The sequence below is a fragment of the Nomascus leucogenys genome, chromosome 3 (genome assembly GCF_006542625.1).
Source record: "Nomascus leucogenys isolate Asia chromosome 3, Asia_NLE_v1, whole genome shotgun sequence".
Classification (NCBI taxonomy): domain Eukaryota; kingdom Metazoa; phylum Chordata; class Mammalia; order Primates; family Hylobatidae; genus Nomascus; species Nomascus leucogenys.
The window spans coordinates 44,252,260-44,264,437 of NC_044383.1; the positions used below are offsets into that span (position 1 = coordinate 44,252,260).

At 40.9% G+C, this 12,178-nt stretch overlaps 1 protein-coding gene across 1 annotated transcript; it reads right to left on the reverse strand.

Annotated features, from left to right (window-relative positions):
• Positions 1-8,677: 8,677 nt before the first annotated feature.
• Positions 8,678-9,451, reverse strand: LOC105739486 (interferon-induced protein with tetratricopeptide repeats 1B-like). Its single transcript, XM_030804320.1, has one exon. It carries the CDS (start codon positions 9,449-9,451, stop codon positions 9,026-9,028), a length of 426 nt encoding a protein of 141 aa, XP_030660180.1. The 3' UTR covers positions 8,678-9,025.
• Between the last annotated feature and the right edge of the window lie 2,727 nt (positions 9,452-12,178).

Genomic DNA, 12,178 nt, shown 5'->3' on the forward strand with positions numbered 1-12,178 from the left:
AGATCTGAGAATTCCAAGGATGTTTAAGGTTCCAACAGTAAAAATAATTGGTCAGATGGTAGGCGATCTTCACAAGTAGTACTCACAAGCCTCCAAAGCAGCATTCATTGTCAGGGGCTTCTCGTCAGTTCAAACGTTCGGCAAACCAGTAATTCTTACCTGTGTTATGCCTGGCATTCTGAGAACACCAGTTGGTAAAACGATGGAGATGCCTCTTCTTCCCCTCCATCACTAGTGGTTTGCTGTCTCGTGGGAGACAGAGACAGATTAGAACATATTTGATTTTATTGTACTAAAACATGTATAGTTTAGATGCTGTGTAAGCACGGAGAAAAGGAAAACTACTTTGTGAGGCTCATAGGAGACATTTTGGATCATGTTATTGATCTCCAGCCCTAAGGTAAATAAAGAGTTATAGTTCTGATGTGAACTAAAATGGAGAGTCATGGAATTATCAAGATTCCCCATCTGTAAGCAGGCCACAAACTTAGCCTTATTAACCCATATGTCTTAAGCCATATGCATTAAGATCATGAAGTGGCAGTGGCACATGATGTAGGAGTGGCTGGTCTTTCATTAGATACTCTTACCCACCAACTTAACCAGGCTGTCTGGATGAGTTCTGTGATATCTCCTTTTGGTGGGATCTGGCCAATCCCTACTTGGGCTGATTACTGCTTTAAATGAACAGTTCTCAAATGGGGGCAGTTTTGCCCCTGTGGGCATCTGGCAATACTTGGAGAAACTTTTATTCTTTTTCTTTTTTTTTTTTTTGAGACAGAGTCTCGCTCTGTCGCCCAGGCTGGAGTGCAGTGGTGCGATTTCGGTTCCCTGCAGTCTCTGCCTCCCAGGTTCAAGCAATTTTCCTGTCTCAGTCTCCGGAGTAGCTGGGAGTACAGGTGCCCACCAGCATGCCCAGCTAATTTTTGTACTTTTTCAGTAGAGATGGGGTTTTCCATGTTGGCCAGGCTAGTCTTGAACTCCTGACCTCAGGTGACCTGCCTGCCTCGGCCTCCCAAAGTGCTGGATTACAGGCATGAGCCACCACACCTGGCCCCTGGAGACACTTTGGATGATCACAACTGGAGATGTGGGTGCTACAACTGGAGATGTGGGTGCTACAACTGGAGATGTTTGCTGATGCTAAACATCCTATAATGTACAGAACAGCTCCTCACAGCAAAGAGTTATCTGGCCCCAAATGGCAATAGTGCTTAGACTGAAAAACCCTACATTAGTTCCAAAAGGACTTTCTACAATGTTAAAAATGTTCTAGGCTGGGTTGGGTGGCTCACACCTGTAATCCCAGCACTTTGCAAGGCCACATTGGGAAGATCACTTGAGCGTGGGAGTTTGAGACCAGCCTGGGCAACATGGAGAGACCCTGTCTCTACAAAAAATAAAATTAAAAAAAAAAAAAAACTTAGCCCCATGTGGTGGTGTGAGCCTGTAGTCCTAGTTAGTTGGAAGGCTGAGGCAGGAGGATTGCTTGAACCCAGGAGTTTGAGGCTGCAGTGAGCCATGACTGTGTTGCAGCACTCCAGCCTGGGCAACAGAGACAGATCCTGTCTCAAAAAACAAACAAACAAACAAAAAAAAAAACACAAACAAAAAAAAATTCTAAATCTGTGCCACCACTAGCTATATATTACTATTGAGCACTGCAAGTGTAACTAGTGCATCTGAGGAACTGAGTTTTAGATTTTATTTTAATTAATTTAAATATAAATTGAAATAGCTGCATAGCGGCTTCATGTCAGACCACCCAGCTCTGCATAAAAGCTTGCAGTGTCAGATGCTAGGGGTTCCCCCACATACCTGATGGAAGCAGCACTTGCCTTCGGTAGCACATACCAGTTTCCTGAGCTGCAGCTTTTATAGCTTTAATATAGTTCATTAAGAAACTTCCTACATTTTCTGGGCACAGTGATCTTTGGCTGTATGTGGGGAATACAGTATGCATTCCTGCTCCAGAGGAGACTAGGAATGCCATTCTCTCTGCCTTTCCTTCCATCCATATATACTGATGAATCTCCTTTTTAAAAAACTCAAAAGATCTGTGTGCTAGTATCTAAGACTTTATATTCAGGGGATAATTTGCTGAGAAGTAGCAGCTGAAGGCAGTAGAGGGCGCAAATCCCTCTATATAGGCAACGTTTCTATTTAGGAAAAACTCATTAAAAAGCATTCTCTGTTGTCCATAGAATATTCTTTTATGACTCTCTTCATTAATCTCCCTCCTTCAGCTTTTTCATGAACTTTCTGAAGTTTCTTGATAAAGATAACTCCAACATACCAGTTTTCAGAACTTAGCTCAATGGCTTGGTTCCCAGGGTGGAGAGAAACCGCTTCTTGGCTGCTCACTGCCATCCCCTCCCCAGCTGCCTGAAATGAAAGGGCACAGCGATGACTTTTAATCAGTGTCCAGTAGAATAGGCACAGTCCAGGAGCCCATCCTGGCAATTGAATCTGGAAGCTTGCAGAGGGAAGACGTGGTCTGTGGTCAGTGGTTTCCTCAGCCCAGTGTCCTATTTACCAAGCACTAGTTGGAAGGGCACTTAAGAGACATTCTGGGGCCCCAGAAAGGCAGGAGACTGAGTTTCTCTTCCCTGAGCTTGGAGTGAATGCTTCTTTTGTATGCACAAGAAGAATGTACAAGTAGAATGCTTCTGTTGTGTATACAAGTCATTCTAAGGAGTTTTTCCTTTGCCGTAGACTGTGGAGAAGGCCGTGGAGTCAGCACTGTCCATGGAAAAAAATTGACATTGAGCTCACTGAATATAATCCAGTCTCTGTGGTAGACACCTGGCAGCTCCAAAGAATTCCAGAGCTGGGGAGAGCAGATTCAGATGCCTTCTAATCATGTGTGTGTGTGTGTGTGTGTGTGTGTGTGTGTGTGTGTGTTTTGTGTTTGTGTGTGAGTTTGTATGTGTTTGTAAGTTTGTATGTTTGTGTGTAGTTAAAGTGATGCTCTGGGGGCATATCTTTCTCTGTCTACTTTGGATTCCTCCAGATTTTTTTTCTCCATCCTTAGCAACTTGAACCTGAGTTATAACTAGCACCAAGCCAGGGCCAGAGCAGGAAAAGTGGACAACTTACCTAATGTGTTAGACCTGGCTATTCCTTTTTTCTCTCACCATCTTAATTTTAATTTGCTTTTTGTCACCATGTTTATATCTTACATACATTGACAGCTCAATAAGTACATTTTAAAGCAAATATTAAATATGTATCTATTTTCCTATAACGCACTTAAGACAATGGTCCCAAGAGAGCAGTAAGCCCATGAAATCCATCAGCAGAAGAGAGAGCAGAGTTGGTGGGTGGAGGGGTTGGAGAGGAAGAAGGTGATGAATGTTTGCTGAGCATGTTTATGGAAGTCCTCTTTGGAATGCTTGAGACAGCTGGGGACCCTTTCTGGTATTCTGATCCGTTTGGGCTAAAGCTATCATAATTTAGGCCTAACACAAAAATGTAATGAAGCCAAAGGCTTGTGAGGTGTGGTGCATATAGATTATACATAGAAGCGTAGCCAGAGTTTACAATAGGATCACTGGGGAAGTTTTCTTAATAGCTCTGTGCTAGTGGAATATGAATTCACAAGTTCACCACACTGTTTTCATTCTTCCCTCCTTTCCTCCAGGTCGTGTGCCCCATAGAAAGCACCCATATGCAGCCCAACGTCAACAGAGTCAATCGATGACACTTCAAAGTAAACTTTGTTTGTTTAATGTTTTCTTCCCAGAGCTTTGACAGGCCAAGGCAGGAGGACCGCTTGAGGCCAGGAGTTTGAGACTAGCCTGGGCAACATAGTGAGACCTAACTCTACAAAAAAATAAAAAAACAAAAAAATCAGCCAGCCATGGTGGTGCACACCTGTAGTTCTAGCTAATTGGAAGGCTGGGGTGGAATGATTGCTTGAACCCAAGAGTTTGAGGCTGCACTGAGCTATGATCATGCCACTGCAGTCCAGCTTTGGTGACAGAGCGAGGCCCTGTTTCTGAAAAAAAAAAAAAAAAAAAGTTTCTGTTTCTGGCACAAGTAAAGTTCATGCTGTACTGAAAACCTTAGTCAGCAGTAATTACCCAAATACACATACAAATGCTCGAAACTCAGTCACAGTTCTCTCACACATAATAGGTGCTGGTTACTAGGGAAACCAGCTTTGGTTTCCAGCACCAGGGGAAGGTGTGAAGGAGCACAAAGAGATTCAAACTCTCCCTATCAGATTTATGTGAATGAACTTGCCTGTTAGCCAACTTCTGTAAATAATGCAATCTAACTTCTAGTAAATTTTCTATGTAACTTTTAACCAAGAAGGAACAATATGTCCTTTGGTTTCTATATGCGTAGATGAGCCAGTAATAGGAAACTATAGCCATCTTGTTTACGAGAATAAGAAGCAGTTTAGAAACAATTGCAGGACAGAGCTAGAAGCCAGAAGCTAAGAGCTGTCTGATTGGAGAAGTGTTGTCTTTATAATCTCTAATCAGCAGATCTCTGTCTTTTTTTTTTTTAATTATTATACTTAAGTTCTAGGGTACATGTGCGCAATGTGCAGGTTTGTTACATATGCCACGTTGGTGTGTTGCACTAATTAACTTGTCATTACATTAGGTTTATCTCCTAATGCTATCCCTCCCCCTCCCCCCACCCCATGACAGGCCCCAGTGTGTGATGTTCCCCTTCCTGTGTTCAAGTGTTCTCATTGTTCAATTCCCACCTATGAGTGAGAACATGCGGTGTTTGCTTTTTTTTTCCTTGAGATAGTTTGCTGAGAATGATGGTTTCCAGCTTCATCCATGTCCCTACAAAGGACATGAACTCATCCTTTTTTATGGCTGCATAGTATTCCATGGTGTATATGTGCCACATTTTCTTAATCCAGTCTATTATTGATGGACATTTGGATTGGTTCCAAGTCTTTGCTATTGTGAAGAGTGCTGCAATAAACATGTGTGCATGTGTCTTTATTGCAGCATGATTTATAATCCTTTGGGTGTATATGCAGTAATGAGATGGCTGGGTCAAATGGTATTTCTAATTCTAGATCCTTGAGGAATCGCCACACTGTCTTCCACAATGGTTGAACTGGTTTACAGTCCCATCAACAGTGTAAAAGTGTTCCTATTTCTCCACATCCTCTCCAGCACCTGTTGTTTCCTGACTTTTTAATGATGGCCATTGTAACTGGTGTGAGATGGTATCTCATTGTGGTTTTGATTTGCATTTCTCTGATGGCCAGTGATGATGAGCATTTTTTCATGTGTCTGTTGGCTGTATAAATGTCTTCTTTTGAGAAGTGTGTGTTCATATCCTTTGACTACTTTTTGATGGGGTTGTTTGTTTTTTCTCTCGTAAATTTGTAAAAAAATTTTTCTTATAAATTTGTAAAAAGTTCTGGCCAGGGCAATCAGGCAGGAGAAAGAAATAAAGGGTATTCAATTAGGAAAAGAGGAAGTCAAATTGTCCCTGTTTGCAGATGACATGATTGTATATTTAGAAAACCCCATTGTCTCAGCCCAAAAGCTCCTTAAGCTGATAAGCAACTTCAGCAAAGTCTCAGGATACAAAATCAATGTGCAAAAATCACAAGCATTCCTATACACCAGTAACAGACAAACAGAGAGCCAAATCATGAGTGAACTCCCATTCACAATTGCTTCAAAGAGAATAAAATACTCAGGAATCCAACTTACAAGGATGTGAAGGACCTCTTCAAGGAGAACTACAAACCACTGCTCAACGAAATAAAAGAGGACACAAACAAATGGAAGAACATTCCATGCTCATGGATAGGAAGAATCAGTATCATGAAAATGGCCATGCTGCCCACGGTAATTTATAGATTCAGTGCATCCCCATCAAGCTACCAATGACTTTCTTCACAGAATTGGAAAAAAATACTTTAAAGTTCATGTGGAACCAAAAAAGAGCCCGCATTGCCAAGTCAATCCTAAGCCAAAAGAACAAAGCTGGAGCCTTCATGCTACCTGACTTCAAACTATACTACAAGGCTACAGTAACCAAAACAACATGGTACTTGTACCAAAACAGAGATATAGACCAATGGAACAGAACAGAGCCCTCAGAAATAATACCACACATCTACAACCATCTAATCTTTGACAAACCTGACAAAAAACAAGCAATGGGGAAAGGATTCCCTATTTAATAAATAGTGCTGGGAAAACTGGCTAGCCATATGTAGAAAGCTGAAACTGGATCCCTTCCTTACACCTTATACAAAAATTAATTCAAGATGGATCAAAGACTTAAATGTTAGCCCTAAAACCATAAAAACCCTAGAAGAAAACCTAGGCAATAGCATTCAGGACATAGGCATGGGCAAGGATTTCATGTCTAAAACACCAAAAACAATGGCAACAAAAGCCAAAATTGACAAATGGGATCTAATTAAACTAAAGAGCTTCTGCACAGCAAAAGAAACTACCATCAGAATGAACAGGCAACCTACAGAATGGGAGAAAAGTTTTGCAATTACTCATCTGACAAAGGGCTAATATCCAGAATCTACAAAGAACTCAAACGAATTTAGAAGGTCTCTGTCTCTAGATTTTATCTTTAGCTGTGTTCCAGAAGGAAAGTCAAATCTGCCCCTGCACAGAGGTCTGTAGTGGTAGTAGGTAAGGAATTCAAGGAGAGGCCAGGAGAGCGCCTTGGAAACCCCATCCACTGGTAATAAATCTCCTCACCAAAATTAGAAAGGAATTCTTCACCCATGTCAGCTACATGAAGCGCTCCATATCCTTTCCCAGCCCTTAAATATCTGTGAAATTTGTTGACAGTCTCCAATTCTGTGCAATTCATGGAAGGCTAAATGCTTCCTTGATGTGTCTTTTATTTGTAGGTAGATGTTATGGCTTCTTTTGCCTCTTATTTCTGCATAGGCAGTTTTAGTTTTCTTGCTTCCCACTCAGACATGTAAATTCACAGCTTCTTAGAGTTAGCAACAATTTAAAATTCTACTCACAAATTTGTTATCTTGGTTAATTTTACTATAGATTTTTGGATACAGAGAAAGAGCAAAGAGTATATTACACACGACCTAGCACTACTTGTGCATCTCAAATAGGGGGACTTTTTTCACTTTCTCTTTTTGTTATGCACCTTAACTTCCCTTAGGTCAGAATGACTGACTAATTATATATATAATATATATATACACATATATATTATATATAATATATATAATATATATATACACATATATATTATATATAATATATATAATATATATACACATATATATTATATATATTATATATAATATATATATACACATATATATTATATATAATATATATAATATATATATACACATATATATTATATATAATATATATTATATATATACAATATATTATATATATACATATACACATATATATTATATATAATATATATATACACATATATATTATATATATACATATGTATGAGTACTTTAGAACTATTTGGCTTTCAAGGACTGAGAACTATCTTAAACAAAGGATTGGATTTGTTATACAGCTATAATAATTTATATTATAAGGTATCTCAATAGTCTGAAAGTATAGGAGAGAGATGGGCCTTAAGAAGTTAAAATGGAGCTGAGATGCTATGGTGAACACAAGAATCTTTTCTCTCTTTCTGCCCATGTGCTTTGTTTGTAGATCTTCTTGTGGGTCAACATCTTTGCCCATATGAAAAAGTTGACTTCCTATACTCCCTGAATATAAATCTCCTTTGAACAGCTGACCTAGTAGACTGAAAATGGAAGTTGTCAATTCCAACTGCAAATTCGCAGGAGTCTGATTGGTCTGGCAGGTGACAAGTACCTAACGCAACACAAATCAAGAGTGACAAAGGGGTGCAGTGATAAAGGAGAAGTGCTGATATTGCAGCCACAACCATGTGGATAGGTGTTCATTAGCCAAAATGTGGGAGTTGAGCTGATGATGCGATGTGTGCCACCAGTTTTGTGTTGCTTCCTGTCATACCTTTTTGAAGGCAGCTATCAGGGAAGATTTATCTGATATTTGGATTTCGATATGATAACATTTAACATCTCAAAAGATAGGGTTCAGGCCAGCAGCCAGTCTCAGGCTGTCTCATAGGATAGCACAGCTTCATTTTCTTTTCCCCTTTCAATGTGTGAAGGAGCACAATGAGATTCAAACTCTCCCCATCAGATTTAAGCAAATGAACTTGCCTGTTTGCCAATTCAATAAAGAACTAACATTTTTTTCCTCTAGCACTTGATTCAATTTCTATATTTAGCCTCCCCCACCTTTTTTTTTTGATGGAGTCTCGCTCTGTTGCCCAGGCTGGAGTGCAGTGGCATGATCTCAGCTCACTGCAAGCTCCACCTCTCGGGTTCACGGCATTCTCCTGCCTCAGCCTCCTGAGTAGCTGGGACTACAGGCACCTGCCACCACGCCCAGCTAATTTTTTGTATTTTTAGTAGGGACGGGGTTTCACTGTCTTGGCCAGGATGATCTCGATCTCCTGACCTTGTGATCCTCCCGTCTTGGCCTCCCAAAGTGCTGGGATTACAGGCGTGAGCCACCGTGCCCAGCCCAGCTCTTTTTAATATTAGGCAATTGTATTAGCTTCAGACTTCCCATGACATTCCTGAAAGGGGCCATAACAATAATAAATCTCTTGCAACAGCTTTTATTAATATCATGCAGGCTGAGTGCTTTCTGATAAATGTCCTCAACTTTTTGGTATTCACCTCCCTCTGCATACATGTTGGCTAGGTCCACATAAACCATTGCAAATGTGGGCCTTTGCTCTACAGCAAATTCAACATGAGATAAAACTAATCTTATTGTTTTGTCTACAGTTTCTCTATCCTGCCTTTAGCTGTTTTTGTCTGTTTCCTGCAGCAAAGCCCTATCTGGTGATGCAGGAAGGCAGAAGAGGGTGTTCCCTGCAAGGCCATTTTTAAGAGCAGAAGAGCTTTATCTATACTGCCTTTTCTTTGACAAAACTGGGCTGCATATCGAAAAACATAGGTCTATGAAGACATACTGATCAGAGCTTTTTCAATGTGCTTTTCTCCTTCAGCTTCCTGTCCTTCATCCTGAAGCTTCAGGGCAAGGAGAACCTTAATGTATGCATCTTTTGGATTTAGACTGACAGCCCATTTTAGGCAGTGCAGAGAAAATGTCTCATTACTCTCTGTTGTGTTAAAACCGACCAGGCAATAGGCAGTGATCACATACCCAGTGCTGAATTCAGGATTTTCAGGGCCCACCTCTAGAGCCTTTTCAAAGCAGGCCTTGGCCCGTTCGTAATTCTTTCCTCCACATTTCGCCAAGGCCCATCCTTCCTCACAGTTCATCTCAGGACACTCCATTCTGCAGTGGGAAGCATTTGCAAACTTCTTGCAAATGTTCTCTACCTTATCCAGGTAAGTCTGGGCTTCTGCCAGTCTGCCCATGTGGTGATATACCCAGGCAAAGTTGCCCCAGGTCACCTGCCCTTGTGATGATACTGGTCACTCATGTCTGCTTGGTTGGTGTGTTCTCATTCAGCTTCTTTCTCTAGTGCTTCCTCATTCTGGCCTTTCCAGTGTTTCACATAAGCTAGTAGGTTGTGCATTCCCACACTGTATTTTGTGTCCACAAACTGAATCTCTTCCAAGACCCTGTTTTCTAAATCAGGAATTTCAAGGGCTTCAATTAGCAACCGCCATGTAAAGTGACATCTCAACTGCTCAAGCCTATCCTTGACTCAATGATAATCAGCATTTTGACTGTGAAAATAAACGGGAAGTATTTGCGTGATTTTCTGATGGAAATGGAATGCTATCTAATGAAAAGATAGGTAGGAACATTGTTAAATAGTTGGGCACAGTGGCTCACACCTGCAATCCTAGTACTTTGGGAGGCCAAGGTGGGCAGATAGCCTGAGCTTAAGAGTTCAAGATCTGCCTGGGCAACATGGTAAAACTCTAGCTCTACAAAAAATGCAAAAAAAATTTTTCTAGGCATGGTGGCACACACCTGTAGTCCCAGCTACTCAGGGAGGCTGAGGTAGGAGGATTGCTTGAGCCCAGGAGGTTGAGGCTGCAGTGAGCTGTGATCATACCACTGCCCTCCAGCCAGTGTGACACAATGAGATCCTGTTTCAAAAAAAAAAAAAAAAAAAAAGGCGGGTGGAGGATAGGGGGTGGATTTTTTTTTTTTTTTTTCACCATAGCTGTTTTCCAGGAGCATGGGGCTTAGGTAAAGTTTAACATTGTCAACGTCATTCCATATTGCCAAGTGTTTGGTGCTGCCCCTGCAATATCCTAAGGAGGAACCATACTAGGCTGTGAAGCCTTAGTTAAAAATTATCAATATCATGATATCAGCAAATGCATTTTTGTCTGCTTGAATACTGGCTGAAAGGGATTAAATCTGCCAGTGACTTATATTAGTTTGAAAACTAATGCAGTTAAATAGGTTTTGAACTCCTCAATGCTATATGACACTTTCATTTCTCAGGATGCCATAGCAGAAGACATGCATCAAAAAATGAATAATGCTGTCTGGAGAAATGAACCTGGGGCAAGGAGAAGCTCTTTCTCACCTTTCTCTAGGTTTCCAACTTGGTCCATTAAGATTTGAAAACAACTGCTTCTTTCCCCAAGGCAGAAATAGTGAAATAAACATTTCTAGTTTTATTCTTCCCCCCTAAAACAAGACAGTGGGCAAAGTGACTCTTCTGAATAAACTCAGTGTCAGGCATGGTATTCTCCTTTTTCTTACAAAGAATTATTTCTTAGAGTCATCAACATGCCAAAAGAGAATTGGTTAGGAGCAGCTTTTGAGCCAACTACTCCTTTTTGCCCAGTCCTATCTATGAAATATTGGAGGGTCTTGTGGGTTGAATTGTGTCCACCAAAAAGATGCTCTGAAGTCCTAGCCCCCAGTACCTGTAAATGTGACCTTATTTGGAAATAGGGTCTTTGAAGATATAATCAAGTTAAGATGAGCACATTGGGAGGACGCTAACCCAATGTAACTGATGTCCTTATAAGGAAAGGAAATGAGACAGAGTCAGGCACACACAGAGGGAAGATATAAAAACACAAGGAAGGATGCCATGTGAAGAGAGAGCATGGCACCTAAGAGGAGGCAAGGAAGGATGCTGCGGGGAGTTTCAAAGGGAGCATAGCTCTGCTGATACCTTGATTTTAGACTCTTGAGCTCCAAAACTGAGAGAGAACAAATTTCTGTTGTTTTAAGCCACCCAATTTGTGGTACTATGTTATGGCAGCCCTAGGAAATTAATACACAGAGAAAACATTGAAGCAGGAAAGATCATTTAGATTGACTGCTGTGACCTTAGGGAATCCCCATGTTTGATGGGGAACGAGCCAGGTGGGGTGGCTCATGCCTTGGGAGGCCGAGGCAGGTGGATCACCTGAGGTTGGGAGTTCGAGACCAGCCTGACCAACATGGAGAAAACCTGTCTCTACTAAAAATCCAATTTTTTTTAAACCATCACTCTTAGCCTCACATGCACCACTTCCAGTCTCTATGGTGCTTGTGAAAATTAGAAAAGAGTGCCCTTTTCTGTGAGTATATGTGTCCCTTGCCAGGACACTTATCTTGGTGAGCCAAATGCAGACTGGGTTTCATTCTCTTCCCTTACCCCTTTGGCTAATGAATAATCTGAACAATAATGCTTGGCTGCCTTGGCGACAAGCAGGAGAGATTTTTCCATTGTGTTGATTATGGGTGTGTCCTCCCCGACATGGGCCATCTTTTCCTCTCTAGATTGTGAGCCACAGGCACATTCTGGGGTGAAATGTTATTAAACAGTAGTTGTTACTCTCTAAATAGATGCTAGGTACTTAAAATCCTCCAGGTTCCTATTTCTTTTAAAAACTGAGCAAATAAAGGGCAGTAAGATAGTTCATTCTCATATGTTTTATGATTAGGAAGCAGAGAGTCAGGGAACCTGGTTAACAACCCAATTCTGCCCCACTTAGTGCATGTGTGATTTTAAGTAATTAACTTCAATTTCCAAATACTTCATTTGCAAAATGACCCAGTAAGAGTTATAATCATTCCTAGTTATAGAACTATAGTGAGAATGCTGAGGTAACGCAGTAAGAGATCAAGGCAGAGTGAGCTAATTACCAAGCAGAACATAGAACTTAGTCATTAGGACTTTT

Coding starts and splice junctions, on each gene's coding strand:
- LOC105739486 (XM_030804320.1), bottom strand. CDS start 9,451: ATGGGCAGACTGGCAGAAGCCCAGACTTACCTGGATAAGGTAGAGAAC.